This window comes from Carcharhinus amblyrhynchos, chromosome 35, assembly GCF_965287045.1.
Source record: "Carcharhinus amblyrhynchos chromosome 35, sCarAmb.v2.hapA, whole genome shotgun sequence".
NCBI lineage: Eukaryota > Metazoa > Chordata > Chondrichthyes > Carcharhiniformes > Carcharhinidae > Carcharhinus > Carcharhinus amblyrhynchos.
The window spans coordinates 14,597,268-14,612,904 of record NC_137358.1 but is presented as its reverse complement, the minus strand read 5'-3'; the positions used below and the strand labels follow the sequence as shown (position 1 = coordinate 14,612,904).

Below are 15,637 nucleotides of genomic sequence, written 5' to 3'. Positions count from 1 at the left end.
TTAACAGTGTCTGGATCTGGAAAACACATCAGAGTTGCCAACCCAGGAGGTTTCAGATTGGGTGTTACTGTGAGAGTCAAGGTTATGGGCCTGGATGTTACACTTCTTAAAACTTTTATTTATCAGTGTCACAAGTAGGCTTACATTAACACTGCAATGAAGTTACTGTGAAAATCCCCTAGTCGCCACACTCTGGCGCCTAATGAGGGTAACAATGAGGGAGAATTTAGCAGGACCAATGCACCAGCAGTCTTTTGGACTGAGAGAGGAAACAGGAGCACCCGGAGGAAACCCACGCAGACACGGGGAGAATGTACAAACTCCACACAGGCAGTGATCCAAGCTGGGAATCGAACCCGGGTCCCTGGAGCTGTGAGGCAGCAGTGCTAACCACTGTGCCGTCCACTTTTGGAGGGATGTCAAAACTGAAGCGTGTTGGGTGGTGGAGGGGGAGAACGGAGTGAGATTTCAGCCAGAGTGAGGGTACCGGGAGCTGAAGGGAAAAAGGTGCTCACTTACAGGAGTGGAGAGGTGTGAGGGAGACTCGAGGGCTAGTGAGAGATCGAAAGAAATCGAACCCTACCATCACAGCCAGCAGGTAAGTGATTGGCTGGTAACTAGCAAGTAATTTTCCATTTCATTTTTCTCCATAAACAATAGATAAGGGTCATGGGTGGAGGGGGACTGGTAATGTTAAAATGGCGGTGCGGGCTCGTTGGGCCGAAGGGCCTGTTTCCCAGGCTCTTTTTGTTCTTGTGTTTGTTCTTTTGTTTGTCCTTTTTTCTCTTGGCATTGTAATTGTTGTTGTTAAGTTAACTTAAAGGTTAAGTCATGGCAGGTGATCCCAGACCCGTGTCATGCTCGTCCTGTGCGATGTGGGAAATAAGGGACCGTTCCGGTGTCCCGAGCTCCTCCCCCACTGGCAAGACATGTGATAGACCGCTTGACAGCCCTGGAGTTGCAGATGGACTCACTTTAGAGCATCCACGATGCCGAGGGAGTCATGGATTAAAGATTACTGAGGGAGGTAGGGAATGGGTGACCACCAGACAGAGGAAGAGTAGGCAGGCAGTCCCGGGTTCCCCTGTGATCATCGCCCTCCAAAACCGATATATTGTTTTGGATACTGTTGGGGGGAGATGGCTCATCAGGGGAAGGTGGTAACGGCCAGGTTCCTGTCACTGTGGCTGGCTGTACTGCGGAGGGGGAGCTCAGGGAAAAGAGTAGCTATAATGATAGGGGACTCAATTGTAAGGGGAATATTCTGCGGACGCAAACGGGAGTCAAGGCTCTCTCCTGTTTGGTCCGGATGGTAATGTTGCCTCCCTGGTGCAAGGGTCAAGGATGTCTCGGGATGGCATTTTGGAGAGACGGAGGGTGAACAGCCAGCTATCGTGGCGCATTATAGGCATCAACGATAGAGATTAAAAAACAGGATAAGTTGAATTTAGACAGCACGGTGGCACAGTGGTTGGCACTGCTGCCTCACAGCGCCGTGGACCCAGATTCGATTCCCAGCTTGTCTGCGTGGAGTTTGCACATTCTCCCCATGTCTGCGTGGGTTTCCTTGGGGTGCTCCGGTTTCCTTGCACAGTCCAAACGCTTGCGGGTTAGGTGGATTGGCCGTGCTGAATTGCCCCTTAATGTCGGGGGGGGCTGGCGAGGATAAATGCATGGGATAGGGCCGAGGGTTGGGATTGCGCTCGATGCAGATTAGATGGGCCAAATGGCCTCCTTCTGCCACTGCAGGGTTCGAGGAACTAAACCAAAAAGTAGGAGCTCAAAGATAATAACCTCAGGATTGCTCCCGGTGCCATGCGCTAGTCAGACTAGGAATATCAGGATGGTTACGATGAATTAGTGGCTTGAGGAATGGTGCACCAGTGTCCATGGGGAGGGCTCGCGAGTGCTGTTGGGGAAGATTTAAACTGCGGGGGGAGCTCTGTCTCTGTGTTTGGAGGCAGTTTGTTCTGTTCTACATAACAGACTATAACATGGAGTGAGGGATAAGACAAGGGGCTTGAAATGGTTTGTAACAGAGGGGGTATAACAGTGAAGGGGTGTAACGGGGGGGGGTAAAAACAATGGGAGGTATAAGGGAGGGGGGTTTAACAGTGCGGGGGGCAACAATGGGGGAGTATAAGAGAGGGAGCTTTAACAGTGGGGTGGGGGGCAACAGTGGGGAGGAGGTAACAATGGGGGAGAGGGGGTAACAGTGGGTGGAGGGGGGTAACAGTGGGTGGAGGGGGGTAACAGTGGGTGGGGGGGTGACAGTGGGGGAGGGGGTAACAGTGGGCGGAGGGGGTAACAGTGGGTGGAGGGGGGTAACAGTGGGTGGGGGGGGTGACAGTGGGGGAGGGGGTAAGAGTGGGCGGAGGGGGTAACAGTGGGTGGAGGGGGGTAACAGTGGGAGGAGGAGGGTAACAGTGGGTGGAGGGGGGGCTAACAGTGGGTGGAGGGGGGGTAACAGTGGGTGGAGGGGGGGTAACAGTGGGTGGAGGGGGGGGTAACAGTGGGTGGAGGGGGGGTAACAGTGGGTGGAGGGGGGGTAACAGTGGGTGGAGGGGGGTAACAGTGGGTGGAGGGGGGGTAACAGTGGGTGGAGGGGGGTAACAGTGGGTGGAGGGGGGGTAACAGTGGGTGGAGGGGGGGTAACAGTGGGTGGAGGGGGGTAACAGTGGGTGGAGGGGGGTAACAGTGGGTGGAGGGGGGGTAACAGTGGGTGGAGGGGGGTAACAGTGGGTGGAGGGGGGGTAACAGTGGGTGGAGGGGGGGTAACAGTGGGTGGAGGGGGGGTAACAGTGGGGGAGGGGGGGTAACAGTGGGTGGAGGGGGGGTAACAGTGGGTGGAGGGGGGTAACAGTGGGTGGAGGGGGGGTAACAGTGGGTGGAGGGGGGTAACAGTGGGTGGAGGGGGGGTAACAGTGGGTGGAGGGGGGGTAACAGTGGGTGGAGGGGGGGGTAACAGTGGGTGGAGGGGGGTAACAGTGGGGGAGGGGGTAACAGTGGGCGGAGGGGGTAACAGTGGGTGGAGGGGGGTAACAGTGGGTGGGGGGGGTGACAGTGGGGGAGGGGGTAACAGTGGGCGGAGGGGGTAACAGTGGGTGGAGGGGGGTAACAGTGGGAGGAGGAGGGTAACAGTGGGTGGAGGGGGGGCTAACAGTGGGTGGAGGGGGGGTAACAGTGGGTGGAGGGGGGGGTAACAGTGGGTGGAGGGGGGGGTAACAGTGGGTGGAGGGGGGGTAACAGTGGGTGGAGGGGGGGTAACAGTGGGTGGAGGGGGGTAACAGTGGGTGGAGGGGGGGTAACAGTGGGTGGAGGGGGGTAACAGTGGGTGGAGGGGGGGTAACAGTGGGTGGAGGGGGGGTAACAGTGGGTGGAGGGGGGGTAACAGTGGGTGGAGGGGGGGTAACAGTGGGTGGAGGGGGGGTAACAGTGGGTGGAGGGGGGGTAACAGTGGGGGAGGGGGGGTAACAGTGGGTGGAGGGGGGGTAACAGTGGGTGGAGGGGGGTAACAGTGGGTGGAGGGGGGGTAACAGTGGGTGGAGGGGGGTAACAGTGGGTGGAGGGGGGGTAACAGTGGGTGGAGGGGGGTAACAGTGGGTGGAGGGGGGGTAACAGTGGGTGGAGGGGGGTAACAGTGGGTGGAGGGGGTAACAGTGGGTGGAGGGGGGGTAACAGTGGGTGGAGGGGGGGTAACAGTGGGTGGAGGGGGGTAACAGTGGGAATATGAAACCAGTGCCAGTTCCCGGGGACAGTGACACTGCCACGTACCCTCTACTCGCAGCAATGTTGCTTCTGCCCTCCTGTCGTTGGGAGCCACGTTTCTGAGGCAGGAGTACATTCCACTATCACGGGTGTCTCTCACCGTCAGCTCACACACCGCAGTGAAGACCAGCGTATCCCTGGGTCTGAAGCAAGTTGTGACGAAATGGGAATTGTCCTTGTACAGATTCACTGCCCAGTCAGTGGGCTTTGGTGTTGGTGCCGTCACATTGACAGGCTTGGTCTGGTGGCACCGGACCTCACACTGAACTCTCACTCTTGCTCTCACTACGGCCACAATGATTAATTCCTGCGGTTGGATCTCACAGATCAACCCTCCCTGAACTGAAAAAGAACAAACGTACCCAATTAGGTGGCACCTCCTGTAACAGGACCCGGTACACTGGCCATCCCTCCATCAGCACAAGATCCCTGACTACTGCGCTGAGGATCCCAGGGATTTTTACCTCTAAAGACTCGCATTCCAACCATTATCTTGTAAATTGAGCTTATGAGTCCTGTTTGTGAACATAAGTCCTCACTCACCTGATGAAGGAGCTTGAGACTCGAGATACTGCTGCCAAATAAACCTTTGGACTTTAACCTGATGTTGTGAGACTTCTTACTGTCCCCATCAAACACTCCCAGAACAGGTACAGCACGGGGTTAGATACAGAGTAAAGCTCCCTCTACACTGTCCCCATCAAACACTCCCAGGACAGGTACAGCACGGGGTTAGATACAGAGTAAATCTCCCTCTACACTGTCCCCATCAAACACTCCCAGGACAGGTACAGCACGGGGTTAGATACAGAGTAAATCTCCCTCTACACTGTCCCCCCCATCAAACACTCCCAGGACAGGTACAGCACGGGGTTAGATACAGAGTAAATCTCCCTCTACACTGTCCCCATCAAACACTCCCAGGACAGGTACAGCGCGGGGTTAGATACAGAGTAAAGCTCCCTCTACACTGTCCCCCCCATCAAACACTCCCAGGACAAGTACAGTATAGCATTAGGTACAGAGTAAAGCTCCCTCTACACTGTCCCCATCAAACACTCCCAGGACAAGAACAGTATAGCGTTAGGTACAGAGTAAAGCTCCCTCTACACTGTCCCCATCAAACACTCCCAGAACAGGTACAGTATAACATTAGGTACAGAGTAAAGCTCCCTCTACACTGTCCCCATGAAACACTCCCAGGACAGGTACAGCATGGGGTTAGATACAGAGTAAAGCTCCCTCTACACTGTCCCCATCAAACACTCCCAGGACACGTACAGCACGGGATTAGATACAGAGTAAAGCTCCCTCTACACTGTCCCCATCAAACACTCCCAGGACAGGTACAGCAGAGGGTTAGATACAGAGTAAAGCTCCCTCTACACTGTCCCCCATCAAACACTCCCAGGACAGGTACAGCACAGGGTTAGATACAGAGTAAATCTCCCTCTACACTGTCTCCATCAAACACTCCCAGGACAGGTACAGCACGGGGTTAGATACAGAGTAAAGCTCCCTCTACACTGTCCCCCACCAAACACTCCCAGGACAGGTACAGCACGGGGTTAGATACAGAGTCTCTGCCGCCGGTTATTGACTGCTGGACTAATGGACAAAAAGTTGTTTCCTTCCACCCTATCTATGCCCCTCATGATCTTATCCACCTCTATCAGGTCTCCTCCCGACCTCAGCGCTCTAATGGCCCGCATTCTGTGCAACCTCTCCCTTCGAGCCTGTAGCCCAGGCAGCATCCCCTCTGCCCCCTCTCCAGTTCAATCCCATCCTTCCTGTAGCGTGGCAACCAGAGCTGCACACAATACTCTAACTGTGGCCCAACGAGCATGTTATACCATTCCTGCCTTCTTGTGGATTCTATCCCTGTTTTCTTTCAAATGATTTATTCATTCACAGGATATGGATATTGTTGAAAAACTCGTGCTGTTTGTTGACCTGTAGATTTGACTATTCCCCTGAAGAGATGCTTACTCTCTCACATTCTACCCTCTTCGAGGAAGCGGTTAACTCGCGCTGACTCTCATCGCGCTCAGTAACCGGATTCCCTGTCGAGCAGAACCTCGATTCCGAAATTCTTTCCCTTTTCAGTTCCCCTCCGTGATCTCTCTGTCTCTGACAACCTCCTCCCATCCCACAAAACCCGAGAGAACTGAGACCCTCTAATTCTGGCCTCCTGCACATCTCCGATCTTAATCACTCCACCAGCGATGGAAGTGCCTTCAGCCGGCAGGATTCCCAATCCCTGGAATTCCCTCCCTCAAACACCTCCATCTCTCTCCTGGCCTCTCTCCTCAGAACCACTCTTCTTGACCATAAGTTTTTGGTCATCTGACCTAATATCTCCGCCAGTGGCTCAGGTTCAAACAAATCATTGCCCATCCCTAGTTGCCCGAGGGGCAATTGAGAGTCAACCACATTGCTGTAGCTCTGGAGTCGTAATGCCACGAGACTACCAACCACTCCCACCCTCCCATCCATTTCCAACAGCTGAATTGGAGGGCCGAACGGCCTGTTTCATAAGAAATAGGAGCAGGAGTCGGCCATCTAGCCCTTCGAGCCTGCCCCGCCATTCAATAAGATCATGGCTGATCTGAAGTGGATCAGTTCCACTTTCCCCCCATAACCCTTAATTCCCGTCTATCAGAAACCTATCTACCCGTGACTTAAATATATTTAGCGAGGCAGCCTCCACCACTTCAACAGGCAGAGAATTCCAGAGATTCACCACCCTTTGAGTGAAGAAGTTCCTCCTCAACTCCGATCTAAACTGCCCCTTCCTTATCTTGAGGCTGTGCCCTCTAGTTCTGCTATCCTTTCTAAGCGGGAAGAATCTCTCTACCTCTACCCTATCCATCCCCTTCATTATCTTATACGTCTCTATAAGATCCCCCCTCATCCTTCTAAACTCCAACGAGTACAAACCCAGTCTGTTCAGTCTCTCTTCATAGTCCAATCCCCTCAACTCCGGTATCAGCCTAGTGAACCTTCTCTGCACTCCCTCCAAGGCCAATATATCCTTCCACAAATGCGGGGACCAAAACTGCACACAGTACTCCAGCTGCGGCCTCACCAATGCCCTGTACAGTTGCAGCAAGACCTCCCTGCTTTTATATTCTATCCCCCTCGCTATAAAGGCCAGCATCCCATTCGCCTTCTCGATCACCTGCTGCACCTGCAGACTGGGTTTTTGCGACTCGTTTCCTGGGCTGTATTGTTGTTAAGTTAAGCCCAGGCTTCAGTTCACTCCCAGTGTCCCACAGGCCCCGGGTTGTTCCATCAGGCCTTGCGTTAGTCCACTCCCCACTCCTGGGGAGGCGGCTCTGAGACCGGGAGACAGTCCGGTCCCTCTCCCCGGCACCGTACAGCCCGTCAGTCCGCGACTCCTACCTCGCTGAAGGCAAAGAAGGACCCCGATTAGGACGGGCACCATCCTTCTGTGTTTTCCTGGGCTCTCTGCCTGTGCGCGCGTGAGTGTGTGTGAAGAAATCAAAGAGGGAGATTTGCTGTTGCTCCAAGTTCCTTTTCTGTGGTAAAGTGAGCACATGATCATTGTGTAATATCTGCGTCACTGCGACCTTGACTCACAATCCTGCCAAGAAGTTCCTGACCGAGGCACAAAGAATTTCGCAAGGTGAATGTGGAATTAAAAAAAATCTGTTAACAAACCCTCAGTTCCTCCAAATGTTGGTGGAATGAACCCAGAACCTTTCTGTGCCACTCCCGTTCCACACATTGGTCAGAACAGTTCAGACCAATATTCTCATTTCCCCCTCGCGCTGCTGTTCCATTTTAAATTAGACAAGACCAGTTTGAGGTTTATTAGTGTCACAAGTAGGCTGACATTAACACTGCAATGAAGCTACTGTGAAAATCCCTCTAGTCGCCACGCTCCGGCGCCTGTTCGGGTACACTGAGGGAGAATTTAGCACGGCCAATGCATCTAACCAGCCCGTCTTTGGACTGTGGGAGGAAACTGGAGGAAACCCACGCAGACACGGGGAGAATGTGCAAACTCCACACAGCCAGAAATCGAACCCAGGTCCCTGGGCCTGTGAGGCAGCAATGCTAACCACCATCCCATGGTTCAGACCAAGGGGGGGGCACAACGGCCAAGTAGTATTATCACTAGATTATTGATCTAGGAAACTTAGCTAATGTTCTGGGATTGGGGTTCGAATCCCACCACGGCAGATGGTGGAATTTGGATTCAATAAAAAAAAATCTGGAATTACTTAAGAACATAAGAAATAGGAGCAGGAGTCGGCCATCTAGCCCTTCGAGCCTGCCTCGCCATTCAGTAAGATCATGGCTGATCTGTCGTGGCTCAGTTCCACATTCCCGCCCTCTCCCCATAACCCTTAATCCCCTCGCTCATCAAAAACCCATCAACCCGCATCTTAAAAATATTTAGCGAGGCAGCCTCCACCACCTCAACGGGCAGAGAATTCCAGAGATTCACCACCCTTTGAGTGAAGAAGTTCCTCCTCAACTCCGTTCTAAACCGCCCCCCCCTTTATCTTGAGGCTGTGCCCCCTAGTCCTACTGTCCTTTCTGAGCGGGAAGAGTCTCTCCACCTCTATCCTATCCATCCCATTCATCATCTTATACGTCTCAATGAGATCTCCCCTCATTCTTCTAAACTCTAACGAGTACAAGCCTAATTTATTCAGCCTCTCCTCATAGCTCAACCCCCTCAACTCCCGTATCAGCCTAGTAAACAATTAAGAATCTACTGATGACTGTGAAACCATTGTCGGAAAAACCCATCTGGTTCACTAATGTCCTTTAGGGAAGGAAATCTGCCGTTCTTACCCAGTCTGGCCTACATTTGATCCCAGAGCCACAGCGATATGGTTGACTCTCCATCGTCCTCAGGGATGGGCAATAAATACTGGACCAGCCACTGACGCCTGTGCCCCACGATTGAATACAAAAAGGATTCTCATTTCCCCCTTTTCACTGGTGTTCCATTTTAAAGCCTATGAGACCAGTTCGGGCCAGTAGTCCCATTCCCTGTTTTACTTCTGGGTTGCCAGAAGGTGGAGTACCCGCCCTCTCCCCCCCCTACCCCTACACCCACAGCCCCCCCCCCCCCCCCAACCGCATCGCTTCGAAAATCTTCTTTCTCAAAGAACAACACAGCACAGGTAACAGGCCCTCAGCCCTCCAAGCCCACCCCGCCCATTTTAACACTCGCTGAGTGCCTTATTCAAGTCTTACGTCGATCACCGATGTTTTTGTTTACCTCTACTGGAACTCCACAATAAAGGCGGTGCAAATTTAGGGGATTATATGTGCCCCAGATTAAGGGAGATCCAACTCAGGGACAATTTATTGACACCAATCAGCCTAAAAAGCACATCTTTGGGGTGTGGGAGGGAACCGGAGCACCCGGAGGAAACCCACGCAGGCACGGGGAGAATGTGCAAACTCCCACAGACACCGACCCAAGCCGGAGATCCGACCCGGGTCCCTGTAACTACACAGCAAACAGTGATAGTCACTGAGCTGTGGTGTTGCCTGTCAGTTGGTCCAGTTTAAGCGTCCACTAACGACGTGAAGCACTAGGCAACTCTCGAAGCAACATCCAAGAGCAGCCCTGGCACGACCCACTGCGTGTTTGCCCCTTGTTGGCCAACAAGGCAGACCCGAATCTCCTGTGGGTGTAAAAGGAGACATCAATTTTCCTCGAACATTTCTTTTAACCAGGTTTTAAGTCCGTCCGCCTTGTTGTCCAACGAGGGGCATACACGCGATGGGTCGTACTGGGGCTGCTCTTGGATGTTCGAGATTGGCCTAGTGCTTCATGTCATTAGTGTGTGCCTAAACTGGACCAGATACTGGGCAAGACGACAGCTCAGTGACTATCGCTGATTGCTGTGCAGACACATGGATTTGGGCCAGTGTCTGTGGGAGTTTGCGCATTCTCCCCGTGCTTGCATGGGTTTTCTCCGGGTGCTCCGGTTTCCTCCCACGCCCCAAAGATGTGCTATTAGGCTGATTGGAAGTAATAAATTGTCCCTAAATTAGTTTCCCTCAATGTGGATGGCCGTAAAACAATAGATAGGGGTCATGGGTGGAGGAGGGGGGGTACTGGTAATGTTAAAATGGCGGCGCGGGCTCGTTGGGCCGAAGGGCCTGTTTCCCAGGCTGTTTTTCTTCGTTCTTTGAAAAGTATCAAGAAACGGAGGGTGGGGTTTTGGGGGGGGGGTGGTGGGGAGCTCCTTGTTTCACAGTCAAGTATCATCCAATTTTTTTTTATTCATTCATGGGACAAGGGCGTCATTGGCTGGGCCAATATTTATTGCCCATCCCTGGGAGTATTTGAGAGTCAGCCACATTGCTGTGGCGTCAGATTGGGTGAGGACGGCAGATTTCCTTCCCTAAAGGACATTAGTGATGGGTTTTTCATGGTCATCGTTAGACTTCTAAGTCCAGGTTTTTATTCAGTTCAAATGTCACCATCGGCCATGGTGGGATTGGAACTCAGGTCTCTGGATTACTCGTCCAGCGACAATCCCACTGCCTCCCCGGATAAGGAGTATTTGGGTAATGACCCCTCTGATTGGTGTAGGAAGGCAGTGTGTCACAAAGATGGCTTCATTGACCAACTAATGGTGGAAGTATGGGGGGTGGTGGGCGAGAAAGTCACGTGATGAGATCTCCAGGAACACACTGGTGGCACAGTGGGTTAGCACTGCTGCCTCACAGAGCCAGGGACCCGGGTTCAATTCCTGGCTTTGGGTGACTGTGTGTGTGTGTGTGTGGAGTTTGCACATTCTCCCCGTGCCTGCATGGGTTTCCTCTGTGTGCTCTGGTTTCATAGAGAATCATAGAACCCTACAGTGCAGAAAGAGGCCCTTCGGCCCATCGAGTCTGTACCGAACACAATCCCACCCAGGCTCTACCCCAATATCCCTACATATTTTACCCGCTAATCCCTCTAACCATCACATCTCAGGACACTAAGGGGCAATTTTAACATGGCCAATCAACCTAACCCGCACATCTTTGGACTGTGGGAGGAAACCAGAGCACCCAGAGGAAACCCACGCAGACATGGGGAGAATGTGCAAATTCCACACAGACAGTGACCTGAGCCGGGAATCGAACCCAGGCCCCTGGAGCTGTGAAGCAGCAGTGCTAACCACTGTGCTACCGTGCCACCCTCCCAAACTCCAAAGATTCCTCCCAAACTCCAAAGATGTGCGGATTGGCTGTACTAAATTGTGTCAGGGAGATTAGCGGGGTAAATATGTGGGGTTATGGAGATAGGGGCCGGCTGGGATTGTCAGTGGAGGCTCGATGGGCTGAATGGCCTCTTTGTGCACTGTAGGGATTGTATGATTCCACATTTCGTCATGGTTGACTTCGATTAATTGGACAATTAATAACGAGATTAGAATTTTATTGCAGATTTAAAATTAAACTTGCTGTGTTGGGAATTGAATCTTCAGAGCGCTCATCTAGTCCAATGGATTACTAATCCGATAATATCGCTTTGCCACTATTCCCCCGTGTTGTGTACGTGGTGCCTGTCCCTTTAAAAAGGCATAGAAGAAGAGTCACCTGATTTGAGGAACCAATGGGGAAATTGAGCGTAAGTGATCACCCCAGAGGGTGGGAGTCCCCTCTCGAGCAGAATGTGTCTGGCAGACACGTAGTTAACATTGTAGACTGGAACACAACTCCAAGGCAGATTAGAGCTGCGAGCTCTCGTACCTAGTTTCTCATCGTAATAAGGGAAGATCCCATCATCGAAAGTCCCTTTATTTACAAGACATATTGTAGAACAGTGTGCTCCCTGTGTGCTCCCTACTGTTCTCTTCCGGTTGGCGAACACTTCAGTGGTCACGGGCATTCGGCCTCTGATCTTCGGGTAAACGTTCTCCAAGGCGGCCTTCACCACACACGACAGCGCAGAATCGCTGAGCAGAAACTGATAGCCAAGTTCCACACACGAGGACGGCCTCAACCGGGATCTTGGATTCATGTCACACCCCTGCCATGGTCATGGGAGGGTTCTGTAACCCCCCCCATGACTTGCAACATCTCACTTACTGTCCTGTCTGGAGACAATACACATCTCTTTAACCTGTGCTTAACCCTCTCTCCACTCACATTGTCTGCACCTTTAAGACTTGATTAGCTATAAAGACTCGCACTGCAATAAGTATTCTGTAAATTGAGTTTGTGTCTTTATATGCCCTGTTTGTGATCAGAACTCTCCAATCTCCTGACGAAGGGGCAGAGCCCCGAAAGCTCGTGGTGTTTGCTACCAAATAAACCTGTTGGACTTTAACCTGGTGTTGTGCGACTTCTTAATGTTCCCCCCGTCCAACACCGGCACCGACACATTGTGCTCCCTGCTTCAGCAGGCAGAGAGACTGACACACCTGCTTTAAATAGGGAACATGAGGCTCCCTGATTGGGCAATCAATCACTCAGGGGGTTGACATGCTAGGAGGGCAATCTCATCAGCCCGAATAAAATTATCTCACTCATGATCACTAACCCTCCCAGCAGCGTTTGGAACGGCAAAACACCCCACTGCAGAGCTTTACTCGGAATGTAGCCTCTGATTTACATAAGAAATAGGAGCAGGAGTCGGCCATCTAGCCCTTCGAGCCTGCCCCGCCATTCAATAAGATCATGGCTGATCTGAAGTGGATCAGTTCCACTTTCCCGCTTTCTCCCCATAACCCTTAATTCCCTTGTCTACCAAAAACCTATCTACCCGTGTCTTAAATATATTCAGCGAGGTAGCCTCCACCACTTCAACGGGCAGAGAATTCCACAGATTCACCACCCTTTGAGTGAAGAAGTTCCTCCTCAACTCTGATCTAAACTGCCCCCCATTATCTTGAGGCTGTGCCCTCTAGTCCTGCTGTCCTTTCTGAGCGGGAAGAATCTCTCTACCTCTACCCTATCCATCCCCTTCATTATCTTATACGTCTCTATAAGATCCCCCCTCATCCTTCTAAACTCCAACGAGTACAGACCCAGTCTATTCAGTCTCTCTTCATAGTCCAACCCCCTCGTCTCCGGTATCAGCCTAGTGAACCTCCTCTGCACTCCCTCCAAGGCCAATACATCCTTCCGCCAGAATTTGGCACTCAGTCAAACCTCCGTTCACCGCAGCAGGATCCCGCTGGCATGAATGGCTGGAAAATTTCCCCTGAGATGTTCCCCGTTCAAAACAAGAGGAAAAAGATTTTCTCTGCGGGCGGGGGATCATTTCCACAAACAAGAGGGGAAAACAAGGGCTTTGACTATCTTTAAGGCAGAGATGGCTAGATTCTTGGTAAGCAAAGGGGGTGAACGATTACCAGGGGGTAGGTGGGAATGTGGGGTTGAGGTTACAATTAGACTTTGAATGGTGTAGCAGCTCGAGGGGCTGAACGGCCTACTCCTATTCCTCGTTTGCGTGTTCGTATGATCAAGAAATTATCCAGGCTGGCCAGCCGAGTGGGTACAGTGCCCGCACAAGTCTCTCTGCCCTCAACAATCTCATTGCTCTGGAAATTGGCTTCCTGTGTCAAGGAAAGAAATAGAAAGGCAAAATATTCCCTCAATGGAAAGCAGATCCGGGCAGAGGGATCTGGGTGTCTTTGTTCATGAATCACGGAAAGTTGGTATGCAGATGCAGCGTGTAATAAAAAAGGCAAAATGAGACGTTGGCATTTATTGCTAAAGGGCAGGAGCACAGTGGTTAGCAGCGCTGCCTCACAGTGCTAGGGTCCTGGGTTCAATTCCGGCTTCAGGTCGCTGTCTGTGTGGAGTCTGCACATTCTCCCCATATCTGCGTGGGTTTCCCCTGGGTGCTCTGGTTTCCTCCCACAGTCCAAAGATGTGTGGGTTGGGGGTATTAGCCATGCTAAATTGCACTTTAGTGTCGGGGGATTAACAGGATAAATACATGGGGTTAAAGGGATAGTCTTCAGTGAAGGCTGGATGGGCCAAATGGCCCCCTCTGCAATGTAAGCATTCTATAAACGTAGAGGTGGTGTTGCAATTGTATTGGCTGTTGGTGAGACCACATCTAGAGTATCGGAGTCCAATTTTGGAACTTAGAATCCCTACAGTACAGAAAGAGGCTATTCGGCCCATTGAGTCTGCACCCACCACAATCCCACCCAGGCCCTACTCCCATTTTGTTACACATTTACCCACTAATCCCTCTAACCTACACATCCCCGGACACTAAGGGGCAATTTTAGCATGGCCAATCAACCTAACCCGCACATCTTTGGACTGTGGGATGAAACCGGAGCACCCGGAGGAAACCCACGCAGACACGGGGAGTATGTGCAGACTCCACACAGTGACCTGAGCCGGGAATCGAACCCAGGACCCGTGACGCAGCAGTGCTAACCACTGTGTTACCCCATAAATTAATGTTTTTTCAAAGTATAGTCTGCACTGTGAAGGTGGGGGGGGTGAATTCAGAAAATTAATTTAGGTTAGTTATAAAAAAAATTCCCTTCTTTAAATGTACATTTTTCATCACAGCAACATGTCCAACCTACCGGTGTATCTAATGGTAGCCCTGCGCTGACATCACTGTAATCCATTCCAGTATTCAGACAAATGTTGGCATCAGCTGGGCACAGCCGAACACCCAAATACACCTGAGTCCTTTTGGAGACCTTACTTGAGGAAGGAATGTGGTGGCTTCAGAGGAGGTTCACCAGGTCGATTCCGAGGATGAAAGGGTTGACGTATGTGGAGGGATTAATTAGTTTGGGCTTGTACAAAGAACACAGCACAGGAAATAGGCCCTTTGGCCCAATGAGCCCACGCCGCCCATTTTAACATTGTGAGTTCCCTCTTCTACCTATGACCTTTGTCTACGCCTACTGGACTCCACAATAAAGGAACCATAACCAGATTGAGGAACGCCTAATTTAGGGACAATTTGTTACACCAATCAGCCTAAGAGTACTCATTGGAGTTTAGAACACAGAACATAGAACACTACAGCACAAACAGGCCCTTCAGCCCACAAGTTGTGCCGATCACATCTATACCTACCAGGCCATTGAACTATCTGTAACTCCCAATCCCATTCAATCCCATGTACTCATCCAGAAGTCTTTTAAAAGACCCCAGCGAGTTCGCCTCTACCACCACCGACGGCAGCCGATTCCACTCACTCACCACCCTCTGAGTGAAAAACTTACCCCTGACATCTCCTCTGTACCTGCTCCCCAGCACCTTAAACCTGTGTCCTCTCGTAGCGACCATTTCAGCCCTGGGAAATAGCCTCCGAGAATCCACCCTATCTATTCCCCTCAACATCTTATAAACCTGCTGACAGGGGATTTGATCGAGGTAAATAGAATTTAAATTTTTTTTAAAAGGTAGACCAAAAAAATTGCCTCTTACGGGGCAATCTAGAGCAAGAGGTCACGGGTATAGGTTGAGAGGTGGTAGATTTAAACATTGAGACGAGGAGGAACTACTTCTCGCAGAGGGTGGTGATATTGTGGAACTCGCTGCCCCAGAGCGTGGTGGAATCGGAATCATTGGATTCAAGGAGGAGACGGATGGATTTCTGATAAAAAGGGGGACGTGGGGAACGGGTGGGGAGGTGGGTTTGAGATCAGGGGGAGATCAGCCATGATCTGATTGAATTGCGGAGCAGGCTCCAAGGACTGAACTTCCGAATTCTCTTCCTAATTTCCGACATTCCCATCTGTAATTCCCAAGGTGCACCAAGGTTCAACCTTCAGCCCCAGTCCCAGTCCCAGAGAAAGCCCAGAGTGAGAACAAAAGCAGCAGCAGCCTCCCTTACTGTTGTAAACAATTTAATAACTATATATAATATAATATATATGTGGAATAAAAC

At 51.5% G+C, this 15,637-nt stretch overlaps 1 protein-coding gene across 1 annotated transcript in view; it reads left to right on the top strand.

Moving 5' to 3' along the window:
• The first annotated feature begins 11,371 nt into the window (after positions 1-11,371).
• LOC145361536 (ribosomal RNA-processing protein 7 homolog A-like) overlaps positions 11,372-15,637 on the top strand; it is an 11,881-nt gene continuing 7,615 nt past the window's right edge. Inside the window, 1 exon segment of the mRNA XM_080217358.1 lies at positions 11,372-11,386. Coding sequence (XP_080073484.1) covers positions 11,372-11,386 — 15 coding nt within the window.